The sequence below is a fragment of the Mirounga leonina genome, unplaced genomic scaffold (genome assembly GCF_011800145.1).
Source record: "Mirounga leonina isolate KUSES-001 unplaced genomic scaffold, KU_Mleo_1.0 Mir_91, whole genome shotgun sequence".
Lineage (NCBI taxonomy): Eukaryota > Metazoa > Chordata > Mammalia > Carnivora > Phocidae > Mirounga > Mirounga leonina.
Window position 1 is genome coordinate 20,431,430 of NW_023270839.1, and position 18,529 is coordinate 20,449,958.

Sequence of the window (18,529 nt, forward strand, 5' to 3'; positions counted from 1 at the left end):
ATCAGACAGTATGTATCTTTTTGTGACTGACTTACTTCACTTAGAATAATGTCCTTAGGGTTTATCCATGTTGTAGCATGTATCAGAATTTCTTTCTTTTTTAAGGCAGAATAAGATTCTATTTTATGTATATACCACATTTTCCTTGTCCATTCATCTGTCAATGACACTTTGGCTACTTCCACCTTTTGGCTGTTGTGAATTAATGCTGCCGTGAAAATGGGTATACAATATCATGGGTGTATTTTTTTTTTTTAAAGATTTTATTTATTTATTTGACAGAGAAAGACACAGCGAGAGAGGGAACACAAACGGGGAGTGGGAGAGGGAGAAGCAGACTCCCTGCCGAGCAGGGAGCCCGATGCAGGACTCGATCCCGGGACTCCAGGATCATGACCTGAGCTGAAGGCAGTCGCTTAACCAACTGAGCCACCCAGGCGCCCATCATGGGTGTATTTTTAAAAATGTACTTAAAAACATTATTCTGAGAAGCCATCTATGGTCTTTACTAAACTGCCAAAGGAGTCCATGGCACTTAAGAATCCCAGTGAGTGGTCTGGCTGGGATTTGAACTCAGGCCAGCTGTCTCTAGAGCCTGTGTTTTTTTCCATACTTATAAAGTCATGTCACCTCAGCAGACTATATTCTTCTACATCAGGACAGGTTCTGCATCAGGGTATATGGAAGAGGGGTGAGAAGACATTTACTAAATGTTCATGTGCTCCTGTTTCTACAATTATTGTTTTAGGTCTTCTCATCCTTCCATCCTTCCCATCCCCCATTCTTCTCACCACTACATGCTTTGGACTTCGGAATCCTGTCCAGTGGACACAGGTGTGTTTCTCTCCTTCTTACCAGAGTCTGCTGGCCCTATAGCCCTCTGGCTCTGAGGTGTCACTCTGCACTAAGAGGGCTCAGTTTACTGAGAATCATATGTTCTCCCAGGGTACTGCTTTTGCTGTATTGAGGGTATACTTTAATAGATGACCCCAGCACAAGACCTTGAAACCCTGTCTTAGTCTAGCAGGAGGAGGGCCAACATATTTTCCAGCAGGGTAGCAGAGAGTAGCCTAGACTCTGTTATATATTAGCTCCTTGCCTTTGAACTTCTGCCCAAAGTGCTGAGGGAGAACTACAAAGGGGACACTTGAAGGGAATAGATAAATTGACTGCTACAGTAGGGATGGTTGACAGAACTATGCAGTAGTTGAGAGTTTTAGTAAGCAAGGAGTAGGCTAGAGGGAATGGGAAGCAGAGTAGAAAATTGAATTGCGAAGGGGCTGTAGACTATCAGGGAAACTTGCTTATCCCCCTGGTGTCTCTCAAAGCAGAGAAGAAGAAATAGAATTTATGTATGAATAGGGCAAATGCAATTCAGCTGAACCAAGGGAAAATCAGAGGTATCCGGAGGAGGTGCTGCTCTGAGATCCTAGCTTTGCTTATAAGATGTTAATAGAGGTAGGTCAGACGGAAAGGAGGTATTCAGTGGAGGCAAGAAGCCATTCAGGAATACCAGTATTCAGGACCGAGACATTATCACCCAAACCACAAGCTCAAGGTGAAAGTGAAAAGTACCTTAGTTCCCCTCCTCAGCCATTTCCTGGTCCATATTTAGTAGCTTTTCAAGAATGGAGACCTCAGCTAGCCCTGGGTCTCCCAGAAGTTAGAACATGCTTCCAATGCAAAGCCACCTCCCCCTATGGGGATAAACTTAGCCATGCTTTTTATGGATTCGTCCCCTTTCCTGTGTATCCTAGTCTATGGATATGCTCCCAGTTCTTCCTCCTCTTCTTCTTATTTTTTCCCTGTCAACACTTTCTTCTCTCAACCCAGATGTATTTCCCACTGGGAGTAGGGACTAGAGGTGAGGGAGATGCTTCTCTGACAGCTAGTGACATGTAAATGAAGAGTTCCTAAGATATCGGTACCTAGACTCCCTCTCATTCTACTCTCTCCTTCTAAACTATTTCATTTGAAACCGTGGTTGGGTTTTTAACTTAGTGTTTGTTTGTTTTTATGGAAGTTATACATGAACATACAAGTTCTATACAAAACATAATGAAAAATAGAACTATTATCCCACTTGGTTTCCCACTGCTTAAAGCAGACTACAACTCCTTTAGCTGCTTCTTCTGGCATTTGTTGCCTTTTTAAAATATCATGCCGTTTCTGGATTTTTAACTTTCTGATATTAGTCACTGACTTCTATTTTCTTTTTTTTTTTTAATTTTTTTTAAGGTTTTATTTATTTATTTGACAGAGAGAGACACAGCGAGAGCAGGATCACAAGCAGGGGGAGAGGGAGAGGGAGAAACAGGCTTCCCGCCGAGCAGGGAGCCCGATGCGGGGCTCGATCCCAGGACCCTGGAATCATGACCTGAGCCGAAGGCAGACGCTTAACGACTGAGCCACCCAGGCGCCCCTGACCTCTATTTTCAAAAGGAGGACTTAACTCTCTCATCCTTCTCATAAATATGCACATACTTTCTCTCTCCATCCTCCTAATGTAGTGTTATTTTAGTAAGATCAATATTGAATGTTTATATTTTGAGTGTGTAAATGTTATTTACCAGCTGTGACAGTTAGTGTACTGTTTACATTTCCTTTCTTGTATGCTTCTCCCCAAATTATCTATTCGTTTTTTTTACTTAGTTGCTTATGTACTTATTATCAATTTATTTTCATACTGTCTTCTAGAAGTAGAAATCTCTCAATATATTCAAATACAATCAGATAATTTATCAGTTTTTTCAGTTTCCATTTTTTTTCCCTAAGATATATGCCTCCAGAGCCTTTCATCCTCCTGTTCTAATCTGAAATGGTTGCTCTCTAAGCCTGCTGCAAAGGTATCATCCTGGGATCTCCCTTCACCAGCAGTCTGAGGATTCCTTTTACTTATCTCCTGTGTTGGATGCTCTTTTTCCTGGATCCTATGATTTTTTTTTTTCTTGGTTTACTCCTCATTTTGGTAGTACACCTTCAATATCTTATAGAAAAAGGTGCATGGTAGGTTGTCTTTTTAGACTCTGTATGTCTTTGTTCTATTCTCATACTTAATTGATAGCTTGCTTGGGTGAAAAAATCTAGGTTATTTTTCTTCAAATATTTGGTGACATTGCTCCATTGTCTTCTGGCTTCCTGTATTGCTGCTGACAAGTCTGAAGACATTCTTTTTTTTTTTTTTTTAAGATTTTATTTATTTATTTGAGACAGAGAGAATGAGAGCGACAGAGAGCACATGAGAGGGGAGAGGGTCAGAGGGAGAAGCAGGCTCCCCGCCGAGCAGGGAGCCCGATGCAGGACTCGATCCCGGGACTCCAGGATCATGACCTGAGCCGAAGGCAGTCGCTTAACCAACTGAGCCACCCAGGCGCCTGTCTGAAGACATTCTCATTCTTCATCCTTTCTATGTGTTCTATGTTGTGCCTTGGAAGCCTTTAGGATCTTCTTTTTGACTCCAGTGCTCTGATATGTGGTGGTGTAGATCTGTTCTCATTCCCTGTGCTGGGCACTCAGTGGGTCCCCTTCATTTTTCTTTTACTTTCCTCTCATTCTGAAATTCATATAATTCAGATGTTGGACCTCCTGAATGGATTCTTTAATTTTTATATTTTTTCCTCTTCTACTATCCACCACTATCTCTGTAATATTTTTTCAACTTTTACCTGCCAACCCTTCTATTGATTTTTTTCTTTCAGCTATCATAGTTTTAATTTCTAAAAGCTCTTTATTATTCTCGGAATGTTTGTTTTTTTATAGCTCCCCTGTTTTTATTCAATATCCGCTTCATCTTTAAGGATACTAATTATAGTTTCCCTCCTATTTTCTTTTGTTCCTATAATTGTTTCTGTATCCTTGGAGACCTTATTTTCTGTTTTGTTTTGTCCTAATTTTATATTGAGTGCTTTCTCCAATGCTTGATGATCCTTGGGTATCCACTCATCTCTACAAGGAAGGCACTGAAAAGCTGACTAGAAGCTTGGTATGCATGGGGAAGGCTGGTTGCACTTTAAGATAATCTGATTGGATCGTTTCCTTATGTGACCCCTTATATGCATCTAATTATTCAAGCTTTCCCCACCTCAGGGCCTTAGCATATGCTGTTTCTGTTGCTTGTGTATTGATTAAAATGTATTTGGCTGAAGTAACAGAAATCTGACTCAAGACAGCTTACACAAAAAAATATGGTTCTCATAGCAGGAAGCTCAGAGGTAGAACAGATGTTACAGTTGATATATCCAGTGGCTCAAGAGCATCATCAAGAACCAAGATTCCTTCTACCACTCATTTTGCTTCAACCTAAAGCTGGCCCTCCTAGGTCATAGATGCCAGGAGCGGTAGGGGTTCTTTACCTCTTTGTTCAAGTCAGTGAGACAACACTGTGCATCCCCTCACAATGGAACAAAACCCCTTCCCTTTGGTCTGGTCAGGCCAAGTTAGGTCACATGCTAACTCCTGAATCAATAACAATCACTAGGTGAATACTATGCAAACAATGGCTTAGGTCTGGGCTCCTGAGCCAATCAATATTAAGAGGGATGAGTTTACTTTGATTGACTTAGCCATTCTGGACCACCCTTAGAATACAGGGTGAAGGGGGAGAATTTCCTAAAGCTGCACTGCTTTTCCTTGATAGGAAGGGATGTAAAGAATGATAGGGATTCAACCATACTGCTGGAACCCTCTTCTGCTTTTCCTGCAACTGGCTCCAGGCCTCAGTTTAAATGTCACTACAGAATTGGCTCTCTCCCATTAATCTTTATCCTTGAACCTTTGTTTCTCTTAGCACTTAGTGCAAGCTGTAATTTTATATTGTTCAGTTTACTTGTGAATTGTCAGTCTCCTCCACTAAGATGTTAACTTCCTGAGGTCAGAGACCACATCTATCACTGTTTCATCACTGAATACTCAGTGCCTAGAAGTGTCTCGCACATAATAGACGTACAGTTAATATTTGATGAAGAAATGAATGAACTCAGGAATAAATAGTATCTTCCTTTCTCACCGAGTCTCCAAAATATATTTTGAAGCTGCACACTGCCATTTCTGCTGCCACCATTTCAGCTCAAGCAGCTATCTTCTCTCCTTTATGTAGTGGACTGCTTTTGTTTTATCTGTCTACATTTTCCTTTCATGGGGAACAAACTCCCTTTCTTTGATAAACCTGTTCCTTCCCCATACTAATCATGTGTTTCTAGTGGGGCTATTTATATCCTGCCATTATATCCTGCCCAACACTTATCTCCCTACCACAAGGGTAGATACCCAACCTATCAGAGTCCTATCCTGGAATTTTAAAAACTAAAACTAAAGGAAGAGATTCAGCCCCTCTCTCTTGGGCAAGCTGTGAGATGTGAAGGCAGGTACCATAGGTGCCCATTTCCTGTCAAGGGATCTGGGAGGGAGAAGATGAAACAAAGATAAGAGACATGGAGGCATTCCCTGTTACCTTGTGGTTCTTGATGGGCTAGCCTGAGGGAGCAGGGCCTTAGGGCCTTCATATGTACTATATCCCCTTACTATCCCCTCTCCTGAAATGTTCTCCCTGCCTTTCTTTCGTTGGCCTGGCTGACTCCTCATCTTTTGGCCTCAGCTCAAATGTCACTTGCTTCACTTCCCTAATCAAAGTTAAGGTCTACAGGTATACTTCCTTCACAGAACTAGCAGTACTATGATTTCTTACCAGGACAGGCAGAAGAACTGTTCACAGACAGTCTTCATTCAGATTATATTGAGACCTGTTTTGATGGGTAGGTGCTTATGCTGTGTACCCTGTTAAATATTTTTAATATCATCTTTACGTAGAATCTGTTATCTTCTTTCACAATCAATTTGCATATATGCACAAGCTGTTTCCTGTCTACACTCTATGTTCTATATATATATATATATTTTTTTTTTTCTTTTATCGTCATTGTATACCTAATGTCTAAACAATAGTTGGCACATAGTTGGTGCACAACACAGTATGTGTTGAAAGAATGAGTGAATTTTTTGGGCAACTCCTGGAAAAATTTTAGACTGGACGGGTGTGGCAACCAGTCCAGGTTCTGACAGGATTGGAAACTGAGTCTTGGTCATGGGGTAATGTGGGGTGAGTTGATAAGAGGCGACTAGTTATAAGGCTGTTCTACTCTCTTACCCACCTGAGATGCTGGAGTTGATAAGGAGGTAAAAGGTGCCAAAGAGAACTTGCTTACTCATCCTATAATATTTCACTCACAGTATGGCTTGGTTTTCCCCATGGGGCTGGTTCTGTGGTCTCTTTACATGCAAGGGGATCCAAGTGGCTTGGCTCCATTGGGAACCTGAGGCTGGTAAGCCAGATAGCCCAAATTCTGCTTATGAACTGCGGTCAAACTGCTGCTGTAGGTCTGCAGGTGATGTCCCCACCCTTTAAGTCAGTTTCCTCATCTTGCCACTTTGTATCTGGGGTCCTTAAATCCTGCCTTACCTCCTTCTCGGTTTCAGAGCCTTAGGTCCTCGTCCTCTATAATTTATTCCCTCTCAATTTTGTGATGAGTTTAAATGGAGGTATTTTCCCTCCCCCTTGGCTACTGGCCAGCAGCTTCAGTTCTTTACCACATGGGCCTCTCATGAAATGGCAGCTGGCTTCCCCCAGAGCCAGTGATCCAAGAGAGAGAGGAAAGCAGAAGCCACAATATCTTTTATGATTTAGCATCAGAAGTGACATATCAGGGGTGCCTGGGTGGCTCAGCTGGTTAAGTGTCTGCCTTTGGCTCAGGTCATGATGCTGGGGTTCTGGGATCGAGTCCCACATCGGGCTCCCTGCTCTTTGGGGAGCCTGCTTCTCCCTCTCACTCTGCTCCTCCCCCAGCTTGTGCTCTCTCTGTGAAATAAATAAAATCTAAAAAAAAAAAAAAAAAGTGACGTATCATCACTTCTGCCATATTCTATTGGTCACACAGACCAACCTTGATTCAGTGTGGCAGAGGACTTCACAAGGATATAAAGACCAGGAGGGAGGAATCACTGGTGGCCATTTTAGAGACTGGCTACCTCAGAAGGGTTAGAGGAATTTAGAGAAGGAAAAGAAAGTTTTAGTACTTGGAAGGAGATGGAGGAGACATTAACTGAATGCCTATTATGGGCCAAGGCCCCACACTTTTTTTTTTTTTTTAAGATTTTATTTATTTATTTGACAGAGAGAGACACAGTGAGAGAGGGAACACAAGCAGGGGGAGTGGGAGAGGGAGAAGCAGGCCTCCCACAGAGCAGGGAGGCCGATGCGGGGCTCGATCCCAGGAACCTGGGATCATGACCTGAGCTGTAAGGCAGATGCTTAATGACTGAGCCACCCAGGCACCCCATGGGCCAAGCCCTTTGTATCTGTATTAATCTCTTCCACAACACTAAGGGGTAGAGATTATTCCCATTTTTCATATAAAGGAATTGAAACATGGAGAAAGTAAGTGTCTAAAATCAAATCCAGTAAGTTGCCAGAGTGAGGATTTGTACGTTATGTATGCCACCAGTGTTGATCTAGTACATTTAATATGTACCAAAGGGTGGGACATATGCTACTTGTGGTATGAGAAACAACTTTAGGTAGTAGAGAGACATAGCATTAAATAACATTGAAAATATAAAAATTATTTTTAATCCTCTGTATCAAGAGAAGGCTTTAGTTTCAAAGACTTATGCCTTATTACCTCTCTAAAACTTGTTAATTTATCTTTTTTAAGAAAGAGAGGGCAGGCCCCAGGTTCAGCATCTTTGACAATGATATTACTTTGGTAGAATTTGATAATATACTTCATTTTCATTGTATTGACTTTTATTTAAAAAAAAATTTTTTTTTTAAAGATTTTATTTATTCATTTGACAGAGAGAGACACAGCGAGAGAGGGAACACAAGCAGGGGCAGTGGGAGAGGGAGAAGCAGGCTTCCCGCTGAACAGGGAGCCTGATGCAAGGCTCGATCCCAGGACCCTTGGATCATGACCTGAGCCGAAGGCAGAGGCTTAACGACTGAGCCACCCAGGCGCCCCCATTGTATTGACTTTTAAAGTTACTTTCTGTTTGTAGTCAGGTGATACTGATTTTAAATTTACTAAAGGATTATATGAAGTTTGATTTGTAACTTTTATTTAAGTTTGGTACATTTTAAGTAATAGTAGTTCAAGTGATACTTTGGTATGGCAAAAATTGTGAGGATGGCACTGAGGTTTATTGCCTTCAGGTCTATGTTGAGGGTGCAGCTAGTCTGAAGTTCCAGCCTCAACTCGGTTCCGCTATGAGCACCAACTGGGAGAATCATGTAATAAATTTTACAAACAGTCCTTTGCTGTGATATTTCCTAAGCATTTCTCCTTTATCCAATGAATTCCTCAGGACTGGTGGGGAGTCTTGTAGACAGTGGAGCTGGGAAGGAGAATGAGTTTAGTGCCTACGTTTCCTGCTCTATTTAACTGTCTCTTAACAAACACATCTTACAGATGTGGCTGGTGCAGGCAGTATAGTGGGGAAAAGTCCAGAGGGAGAAATGTACATAGTATGTGTATTTCCCAGTCTCTTAGTCCCTGATCCAACTCCATAGTCTGTGATTTTGGGGTCCGCCAAAACTTCCAAGCTATTACATCTTCCCATTTAATACTTCCGTGGGAAACGAACAGGACCAAGTTCGTTTTACGACCAAGTTCGTTTTCGGACCAAAGTTTTAGGACACACGGGATGTGGCTGCTAGTTTCTATGGGAGCTGTTTGCAGTGAGGGTACAATGTAGGTGGAAGGGGGTTTCTGAAAGTTACGTTTGCACCTGACTTTACGTTATAGGTGAACAACTCGTGTCTAAATAGGTGGTTAGTGGGGGATAAATCCCAAGGAACAGGGCCAAGTACTGATAATACCGAAGTCCCAGAGTCCCGATAATACAGAAAAGACTAAACCATTTCGGCCTCACAAAACCCCGCCCTCCGTCCCCTACCGTTCCCCTTGGGCGAGTTTGTCGGTGTCCCAAACGGTTCCCGCATGAGGTCACTCCGCCAAGTCACGTGCTTGAGCCCGCGGGAACGCCACATCGCCAGCCGCACCCCTCCACCCCCACCCTGCCCACGTGACCCGGCCTACTTTCTCCCCGCCCGACCCAACGCCTTGCTCAGGAAGCCCCGCCCCACGCAGCGCACTTGGCCTGCGAACCTTCGCCCCACATCCGCCCGTGCTGGAGCGTGGCCCGCAGCCCCACGTGTTTCCTTCTGCCCAATGAGAGACTGAGCCCGGGCTCAAAGGGGCGGGGAGGAAAGGACGACTTCGTTACGCTTGGAGAAGGGGGCGGGGCCTGCAACGTCGGACAGAACGAGGGGACGCAACGGAGGCAGGCCGGAGCCGCTGCCGTCGCCGTCGCCATGACCCGTGAGCACCGAGACCCTCTCTTCTTACCCCTTTCTCCCCGTCGGCCCTAAACACTAGTGCCGAATCTTGGCATTTACCTCCTCTTGGCTTCCCCAGCTACGCCTTCCTCTGGAAGCGCTCTTTGAGACGCTCACACTCGGCGCCGGAAATCGGCCTTTTGCCCACCGCCACTTCTTGAGAACGTCCTCCCCTTCTCCCGCCCCAGTCAAGCAAAGGCCCTCCGCGACCTTCCGCGGCGTGGCGAGAAGCCCCGCACCCTTGTGATAGGCCCGAGCCCCCTACTCCGGATCGCAGCCCATCCCCCACAGAGACCCAAACTGTGCACACACCACCACCAGTCTGGACCCCGGTGCCGCCCCAAAACTCGAAACACGCCTTTAGCGGACTCCTCGGAACCGTCCTCCTTCCACCTCCCGGTTTGACCTGCCCCGTGGCAGCTTGCCACCAGTGCCCCCCCATTACCCCCGCCCCCCTCAGCAGCCTAGGCCCCGAAATGGGCCGGTGTCGGGACCGGGGAATGAGCGTTGGACCCTGCTGGTGTCGGGTGAGGGAGGAGGGTCGCCGGTGTGTGGCCGTAAAGGCCCCCCGCGTCTCACCTTTTACCTTCTTTCTTTAGGCGGTAACCAGCGCGAGCTCGCCCGCCAGAAGAATATGAAAAAGCAGAGCGACTCGGTTAAGGGAAAGCGCCGAGATGACGGGCTTTCTGCTGCCGCCCGCAAGCAGAGGTAGCCCCAGGGAGGGGAGGGGAAGGGAGGGGAGGGGTGAGACCTGGGCTAGACCGAGGGTTGTACCAGGAAAGAGAGCCACCTCAGGGTTTACATCTGGACTAGTGAGGGGCAGAGTGCATTGCTTCCTCTAGGGTTTTATTTCCTTCCCACCCTCCAAATTGTTAGCTCACAGCCTGACAGGAAGGGACTGGGGCGGGTGCCTGCCCTAGGTTGATTTCTGAGTGCCCCGAGTCTGACCTTAAGGGCAAGGGCAGGGAGCTTCACATTTCAAATGCAGTAGTGGTTATGACAGCAGGGTACTTACGGCCCTCTTTGGTGTTCAGTTTCTCCTCCCTTCTCCCAACCTTCTCACTGGTGTTGCTGGGTGTGGTACTCAGCAAAGAATAGCCTTGGGCCTGTGTGGCCAGACTTCTGACCCCTTAGGCAACAGCCAGATAGAGACTGACTGCCTTTTAAGCTCAGCTCTCTTCCTCTTGTTCTCCTAGGGTGGGAATACAGCAGGCACACGCTGAATTTTGTCCCATCCACTTCCATCTTATCCTTTGTGCCCTTCATCCCCCTGCATCTTGTCCTTTTTGCCCTCTGGTACCTCCCAGTGCCCCATCATCTCTACCCCCAGGGACTCGGAGATCATGCAGCAGAAGCAGAAAAAGGCAAACGAGAAGAAGGAGGAACCCAAGTAGCTTTGTGGCTTCGTGTCCAACCCTCTTGCCCTTCGCCTGTGTGCCTGGAGCCAGTCCCACCACGCTCGCGTTTTCTCCTGTAGTGCTCACAGGTCCCAGCACCGATGGCATTCCCTTTGCCCTGAGTCTGCAGCGGGTCCCTTTTGTGCTTCCTTCCCCTCAGGTAGCCTCTCTTCCCCTGGGCCACGCCTGGGGGTGAGGGGGTTACCCCTTCCCAGTGTTTTTTATTCCTGTGGGGCTCACCCCAAAGTATTAAAAGTAGCTTTGTAATTTCTTGAGCGCCTGGTTTGACTGGGGATTTGGGGGGATGGGGATGGAGGAATGGCTGCCCTTTCCCACCAAAAGGGGAGAGAAATTTAGATTTTAAAAGGTTGTAGATATGTAGACTAAGTGAAACATCACAGAGAAATTCTTTATTTTACTACAACAAACAGACAAGTACTCCAGGTATGTGGTAGAGGAATCCTCTAAGAACCATAGGGACTTCTTTTCTGTGATTTTTGTCCCCCACCCAGACCTTGAACACCATCCCAAGGATGGAGTTGAGGGTCTAAGAAGGAAGGCTTCAAGACCTAAGTTTATGTCCCCTCTTTCTCATTCTTCCGCATTTTGCTCGCCTGCTTGGAAGTTGGCCCCCAAATTCTGCTGCTCACTGACTTCCCATGGTCAGCTGCTCTCTAGTGTTCACATTCTCTTCTGTTCTGTCATTCTTCATGGAATGAGGGTGGTTTTTGTCTTCCCACTTCCTTTGACCTCAAGATCAGGATTAAAACCTAGGGTGGTCTCTATATTCTTTCTTTCTGTGTCCTGGTTTGTTTTGGGCTGCTTATCTCCCTGTGCCCAGGGCTGAACTGCTTATTTTCCTTTTTATCTCCAAGGGCAGAGCCAAGTAAGTCTTCAGTCCCTGTTGGTCTTTCCCTGCCCCCATCTCCACCGTGAGAGCCAGGAAAGGGCTGGTGCCGCACTGTCTGTAGGGATCAGCAGTGGTTCCTGAGAGGCTGACTTGGGAGTTAGGTTCTTGAGCTGAGGTAAAGATGTAACAGTAGCTCTAGTGAGTCAGACACTCTGCCCATGGCATTAGAGTATGTATGGCCACTTTCTCCTATTCAGACATAGTACTGACTTCAGTCTAAAGGGAGATAACTGCCCATTTTGTCCTTGAGGTATCTGCTGGGCTGGGCAGTTCCTGAGTCAAGACTGGGAGTATGACCTCAAGGGAACCCCAGTTAACAGTACCTAGACTGAATATTTATTATCTTGCAGTATTTATGCGATGGCAGTGTCGCCTGAAAGTAGAAGGTGGCTGGGAGTCCTGGGTGGGGGACCAACAGAGTGGTACCAGTAGAAGCCCAAGATAGAGGAGTACACAGGCCCAGCACGAGGCAACCTTGACCCAGAAGGTAGCCCAGCTACCCTTGATGAAGGTCTTTTCCAGTTCTGCTCCCTCATAGCTGCGGAACCAAAGTCTCTGGTTAGAGAATACATAGGACCTTAGCTTTCAGACCTGTTCCTACCTCCCCACCAAAGATGATGGTGGACCTCTGTGTGTCTTCCTGAGAACCCTTAGGAATGGCCTTAAATTGCTCTCCCTAAAATAGGTTTTCAGTATATCCCAGGCCCACTTCCATCCTACCTGAACCAGTTGGTAAGGGTAACCATAACATAGAGTGATGCAAGGAAGAAGACAAAATGGAAGGCAGAATAGCTGTAGGAGAGATGCTGGGCTTGCACTGGAGGAGTTGGAGAGGTCTCTTGGTCAGCTGGCCTGGCAGCCCCACCCCTCTGCCCTGGAGAGAGAGGGAAGGACTGCTGGGAGCAGTGTGGCTGAAACTTCTTCCCTCCTCCCCCAGTTTCTTTTGTGAAGGCGCTCCAGGGCTCTTTGGCACTCTGCAGAAATCTACACTTTTTTAGGGACATTCTTAATGACACTTACCTTCCTTTGGTTTCACTGTTTCAGGGCAGCAGAAACAGAGTGAGGGCTTCTGTAAAACAAAAGGCAGCATGTTTTGGAATGATTTTTTTAAAGAATGTGAGGGTATAGAGGAAACTCTCCTTTGAAAAGATTAGTCTGGTGTAAAAAGTGGAGGCACATCTGGGTTCAAATTCTAGCTCCAGCATAACTGACTATGAAAACTTTGGTAAGATGTTTAACTTTTTGTGCCTCAATTTCTCCATTTGTAAAATGGAGCAAATACCTACCTCACAGGGTTGTTGTGAGGATTAAATTAAATGAGATTATGAATGTAAAGTATCTAGCACAGTGCTTAGCACATTGTGGGTACTTAATAAAAGGTAATAGCAGCTAGAATCTGAGCATTCTGGGTAGAGGTTGGTAGGATGTGTGTGTGTCTTTGTGTGTGAGGGGGGAAGGGCATTGGGGATATTGAGCTCTCCATTCTCACCTGGAACTCAAAGCTGTAAACCTTGACAATCCATAGGGGTCCAAATACCTCAGCCAGGTAGGAAGCCTCATTGCTGAGAAAGAAGAGAGAGTTCTCAAGCGCGTTCAGTCAAATAGCAGGAGGGGTTGCCTGAGAACATGTACTGCTAGCTGGTCCATATTGGTAGTCCTCAGGAGGGTATTATATTCCCAGAGCCTGTTTCCCCCAAATATTTATAAATCTCGTCATGTGAGGGCCCTAAAACCTTTGTACATATTTTTAATTCTCAAGTCATTCTCCCTGCCCCCTTCATCTAATACAGATCATCTGACAAGTGCTATTCTTAGAAATTGTTTCTGTTTATGGGGAACTTTCCTCACTCTTGTCTTGCTCTAAAGTTCAAATAAACCATGGTCCCAGACAGTCTCCTGACCATCCTTCTCTGTCCTGGGTATCCTCCCTTCTCTCACACCTCTCCCCTTGATACCTTTACGCACCAAGCAAAAAGGACACAAATATACATGATGCCAGCACTTAGCACTGCCAGAGAAGTATCTGGTGTTTGCGATTCCATTTTACTCAGGCCAGGCAAGCACAAAGTGTGATTTTGTCCTTGAAGGATTACTGAGAAGGGGCAACAGAAGAAAGGTGGTAAGAACAAAGAGCTAAGTATTTGTCAGGAACAAAAAAAGGTTTTAGCATGGGGAATCTAGGTCCAGTCCTTACCACTCTCTGGAGGACGGCTGGACACTGCAGAGAAAGTCAGGTACATGATATAGCAGCTGATGATGGAGGCTTGTAGAAGGCCAGAACGGGGTTGCTCTGGGGAGAATGGAGATCATTGCTTTTGTCTACAGGGTGGTAATTTCTTCCACTCATACTCCTGTCTACGCTTCTCCCCACTCTTTGGAGGAAGCAGACTGTTGACTAAGATTAGGGAAGCTAATTTTTCTATTACTAAAGGCCTACCAGATTTGGAATGTTGCAAGGCATGTACCCACTGAGACGGATGCAGGGAGCGACGGAGAGGAAGGAGAGGAGGCCACAGAAACAAAGGTGTAGACTAAGCAGCATCTTGTTGAGCAGGCAGCCAGCTGGGTGTGTGTAGTGGCGGAACAGAAGCACAGCTGCCACACCTGCCATGCTGTAGAATCCCAGGGTGGCCAGCAGTACAGCTAGGAACCAGCGGCAGTCTTGGGCTGCACCGGTCTGCCTAAGGGTGGGAGGTGGGCAGTGGCTTGGGGCTCCAACTCTTTACCTGTTACTCTTCCCCGTCTCCCAGAACAGTGGTGTGACTACCCATCCCACCTAGCCCACAGAGTCATGTTTCTGAGCTTTTTGGTACTGCTCAGTAGGAAGTTAGGGGACCACTGACCCGTCATGCCCTTTGTCCAACCACACTGGATTGGACAACCTTTCCAGGTCAGACAACCTTCCCAGGAAGAGCCTTTAGGGTTAGGTGCTCCTTACCAGTTTTTGTTCCAGGAATGGGCAAAGGCTGTGATAAGCACCAACTGCAGCAGGATGAATGTGAAGCCTCCACAGATGCCAATGTAATGCCAGGCTGCAAATGGGGGGCACCAGTGGGAAAATGTAGCTGACCATGTCATTACTCCTGGTTTTCTTCCTACCCTTTCTTTTTCTTAGAAAATCTATTAGCTTACTCCTGCTGATTAGGATATGAGATGGAAGGTACCTGGGAAGAGATGCTCATCAGGGATGCAGAAGGCAACAGCACAGAGACCTAGCAGGAACAGCAGTTTGAAGAGCCAGAAGCTGGTTAGGAGACAAAAAAAGACTCAAGAAAAGGCAAAGGAGAGTCAACAGTGCCTATGGAGGAAGGCAAAGGAGAAAGCAAAACTATAGGAAAGGGGAGAGAAGAAACAACTAAGTATAGGAAAGGAACCAGTCCCACGTGAGAGGGGCTGGAAACAGGCCCATCACAGCCTATTCCAAATTCTAACTCTCAGATACCTAAATAATAACATCTGGACAATGTTTCACAGTTGACAAAGGGTTGCATATAATAACCGCACTGTTATCTCCATTTTAGAAACTAGAAGTTCAAAGAGGGTAAGTATGTGGCTCATGGTCACACAGTAAGTATGGCGGAAGCAGGAACTTAAAACTGGTTTTGGACTTTTTATACAGTTACTTCATCTTTGAATTTCCTTTACTAAGCTTATGTCTACGTCCCTCCCCATCCTCACCCCACCCAAAATGTATATACACAAACCTGTTATGGAGCTGTGCACGTAGGCTAGTGGGGGAGTGGAGCTGGACTAGCAGCACAGCCTGCAGCAGGTGGAAGGTGGCAGTTCCTGCACATACTCGGTACACAGCTCCAGAGCCACTGAGCACTGGGCAGTGAGGGTGGCCAAACAGATGGGCACACAATCCTGAGGGCATCTGGATCTGGAGGGAGAGTGCATGTGAGAAATGGCAGGGCAAATCATCATGTATAGAGAGGTACCTGCTTCTCAGGGTATATCCATTCACTTGTCCCTTAACCCCAATCTGAATCTTTTGTCTGAAGGTTTCTTCTTTTTCCCTTTCTCCTGTTGGAACCTGAACCCTCCCACTTACCCCGTGTGCCTTCCCCCAGACCCTTTCCACTACTGTCCTTGACAGCAGGAGGCAGCAGACTGCTGAGGACCCCACATGGAGGAGGATGTAGACCAGACGGCTACAAGTAGACTCTGTGACAAGGGGCCATCTAGAATGGCAGCAGCAGGTACAGGGAATAGGCCCACAGCAGGACACCTGGGGGTAGAGCAGCAAGATAGAGATTTGCTGAGGAAAAGCTTACATTAATGTATGCATTAGATTAACCATGAGGCTGAATTCCAAAATTTCCCTTTCCCTTTTCTTCTCTCCTTTTACTCAGGAATTCTCAGAATCTGGTTCCAAGCTATTTAGGATTGCCTTCCACTGACATCAAGTAGAGCTTTCATCATAAGAGCTGATGCAGGCTTGAGCAGACCTTCCTAAAAGCCTAAGTCACACCTGGCCTCTCACCTTTCTGTAGACCTACAGATCTGGTACTGGGAAGTGGGAGGAGAGGTTTAATGATCAGTAGTCTCAGGGGCAAAGAAACGTAAAGGCCTCAGAGGAGAAAGGGAAGGCCTGTCATTTTTATTGGCTCCTATGGGTTTTCCTCCCCAGCTTCAGCTACCATTCCCTTCCATTTTTTTCAGATAGTTCTTGCTCTGGGGACCTTTCAAGCCCCTCTGCCCAACTATGCTCTCACCTGGTAGAAGGGAGGATTCACCATGACACTGCTGACTTCAGTGCGTTGTGCCAGGCGGACAGAAGTGCTGGGGCCTGTAACAGCCTTTGCACCCACCATCCTTGTCCCAGGGATTAGGCCCAGGTCCACCAGATGGAAGGTAGAGGAGAAAGTAGCAGCTTTCTTTTGTCCTCAGCCATGGGCTGCCACAGTGCTGGGGTGGTCACCCAGTCTAAGGCAGAATGGGGAGGAACATCAGGAAAAGAACACCGACCTCCAGGATGTGGTAAATGCAAATCTCTCTTCTAAATCTACTTTCTCTCCAGGGCCTTTGGGCCACACAGGCAGTTCTCCCCAGATTAGAGAGCAGTTTGCAAATCTGGCCTCTAGTGGATTAGCATTCTTAATTGGTTTAGGATTAGACGTCATCCATCCTGGTTGAACAGAATGGCGGGGGGGGCGGGATGGGATGGAGTGGGTAGAATCTAGGTGAACAGAAGGTAAGGATGTCCGTTGGGAAGGTCTGGAGTGGTGACCGGCTAGGTGTGGGAGAGGGCCTTGCATAAAACAACACTAGAACCCCCCCAAAGGAAGTCTGAGAGGCGACCGACTTTCCTGGCTGAAGTTTCTAGAACCCAGGACATTAGTGAAGGTGTGGCCCGAGGCCAGCCCCGCCTCATCCTCTCCGGGCGGAAGTTCCGGGGCAGTTACCGGAAGTCTTCATGAGGTGGGGCGGGGCCTGTGCAGCGGCACGGTGGGATCGATATGGCTACCGAGGGGGATGTGGAGCTGGAGTTGGAGACTGAGACCAGCGGCCCGGAGCGGCCTCCCGAGAAGCCACGGAAGCATGACAGCGGTGCGGCGGACCTGGAGAGAGTCACCGACTACGCAGAGGAGAAGGAGATCCAGAGTTCCAATCTGGAGACGGTGAGGTTGGCCGTGAGCGTGTCTGGGCGGGCTGAGAGCGGAGGGGCCTCTCAGGTTGTAACTGGAATCCGCGCTCCAGGACGGGCTCCCCTTCCCGTTGGCGGGAGGAGGCAAGAGGGAAACCGTCACTGGAGCCCGCCGCTTGCGAAGGGGAGCTTTATGGAGATTGTATTTAAAGTGGCCCTCAGGTGCACGGAATTAAGTTAAACCTAGGCCTTGGTTCCTGATACACTCATCATGAATAGGCTGTTCCCCCCCCCCCCCCCCGCGCCGACCCACTTCTTACTAGCTTTTTAGATTATTGGGAATTGTGGGTGGCAGAGCGGTAAGGAGATCTATTTTTCTCATAGGCCATGTCCGTGATTGGAGACAGACGGTCCCGGGAGCAGAAAGCCAAACAGGAGCGGTAAGTCTGTACGCACAGCCAGCCCTACCAGTTCCTCTCTTCCCCTTACGAAAATAAAAGCCATCGTTAAGCCTTTACCTTGTACCGTTCTTCAACTCTGTCACCGATTTCTGCATATATAAGGTTTACAACCCTACTTTGTTGTTGGTGGAAGGAAAGGCCTGACAGCACCTGCTGCCTGCTGTAAAGACTCGAGGGGAGGGGATGGGGATGTTAGGTGAGGCGGTGAGAGTCATTTTGTATTTTCACTCAACAGTGTTTGTCAGGAGTCATTTATTTGTAAGGCAGAGCTGGAAATGATCTTTCTGAGAGTTAATGATGGAGGTAGAGAATGAGGACTAATGTACATGAATATTTGCAGGGAGAAGGAACTGGCCAAAGTCACCATTAAGAAGGAAGATCTGGAGCTGATAGTGAGTAGTAATGCCTAACTAGTGTATGGGCAGAGGTTACATTGCTTAATTGGGGTTGTTTACTGAAACAAGTAGAGTCAACAAGTCTTGGTGGCATTTTAATGCCCCAGAAGAAACTTAGGTAACATCATCGATCCTTTTCCTGCAGATGACAGAGATGGAGATCTCAAGAGCAGCAGCAGAACGGAGCTTGAGGGAACACATGGGCAACGTGGTAGAGGCTCTTATTGCCCTAACCAACTGATTTGTGCTTTCTCAGACCCACTCACTGGATTATTTTATTTCAATAAAGATGTAGCCTTTTTTTTTTTTTTTGCAGTTCTATCATCTTGGATCGAGTGTTTTGTATATTATACCGTATTTTATTGTGGGAAATTTACATGTTGGAGTA

General features: G+C 46.7%; 3 protein-coding genes across 4 annotated transcripts; 2 read left to right on the top strand and 1 right to left on the bottom strand.

The window, feature by feature from the left end:
* Positions 1 to 9,260: 9,260 nt before the first annotated feature.
* On the top strand, positions 9,261 to 11,387 carry SERF2 (small EDRK-rich factor 2). 2 transcript variants are annotated; one of them, XM_034994457.1, is made up of 3 exons: positions 9,261 to 9,371; positions 9,988 to 10,096; positions 10,696 to 11,056. In XM_034994457.1, exons 1-3 carry the CDS (start codon positions 9,365 to 9,367, stop codon positions 10,979 to 10,981), a joined length of 402 nt encoding a protein of 133 aa, XP_034850348.1. In that variant the 5' UTR covers positions 9,261 to 9,364; the 3' UTR covers positions 10,982 to 11,056. The 2 variants fall into 2 exon arrangements, with proteins under 2 accessions (XP_034850348.1, XP_034850349.1); XM_034994458.1 differs by having other exon boundaries at positions 9,262 to 9,371; positions 10,719 to 11,387.
* A 486-nt stretch (positions 11,388 to 11,873) lies between these two features.
* Positions 11,874 to 18,460, top strand: HYPK (huntingtin interacting protein K). Its single transcript, XM_034994459.1, has 5 exons — positions 11,874 to 15,897; positions 16,051 to 17,319; positions 17,670 to 17,725; positions 18,087 to 18,138; positions 18,287 to 18,460. Exons 2-5 carry the CDS (start codon positions 17,158 to 17,160, stop codon positions 18,380 to 18,382), a joined length of 366 nt encoding a protein of 121 aa, XP_034850350.1. The 5' UTR covers positions 11,874 to 15,897; positions 16,051 to 17,157; the 3' UTR covers positions 18,383 to 18,460.
* Positions 12,035 to 16,512, bottom strand: SERINC4 (serine incorporator 4). The gene is made up of 12 exons (XM_034994605.1): positions 16,414 to 16,512; positions 15,750 to 15,926; positions 15,400 to 15,578; positions 14,860 to 14,939; positions 14,634 to 14,727; positions 14,165 to 14,376; positions 13,890 to 13,985; positions 13,661 to 13,787; positions 13,185 to 13,257; positions 12,716 to 12,764; positions 12,416 to 12,569; positions 12,035 to 12,233 (listed from the first exon to the last, which is right to left on the bottom strand). Exons 1-12 carry the CDS (start codon positions 16,510 to 16,512, stop codon positions 12,035 to 12,037), a joined length of 1,539 nt encoding a protein of 512 aa, XP_034850496.1.
* Positions 18,461 to 18,529: the final 69 nt, after the last annotated feature.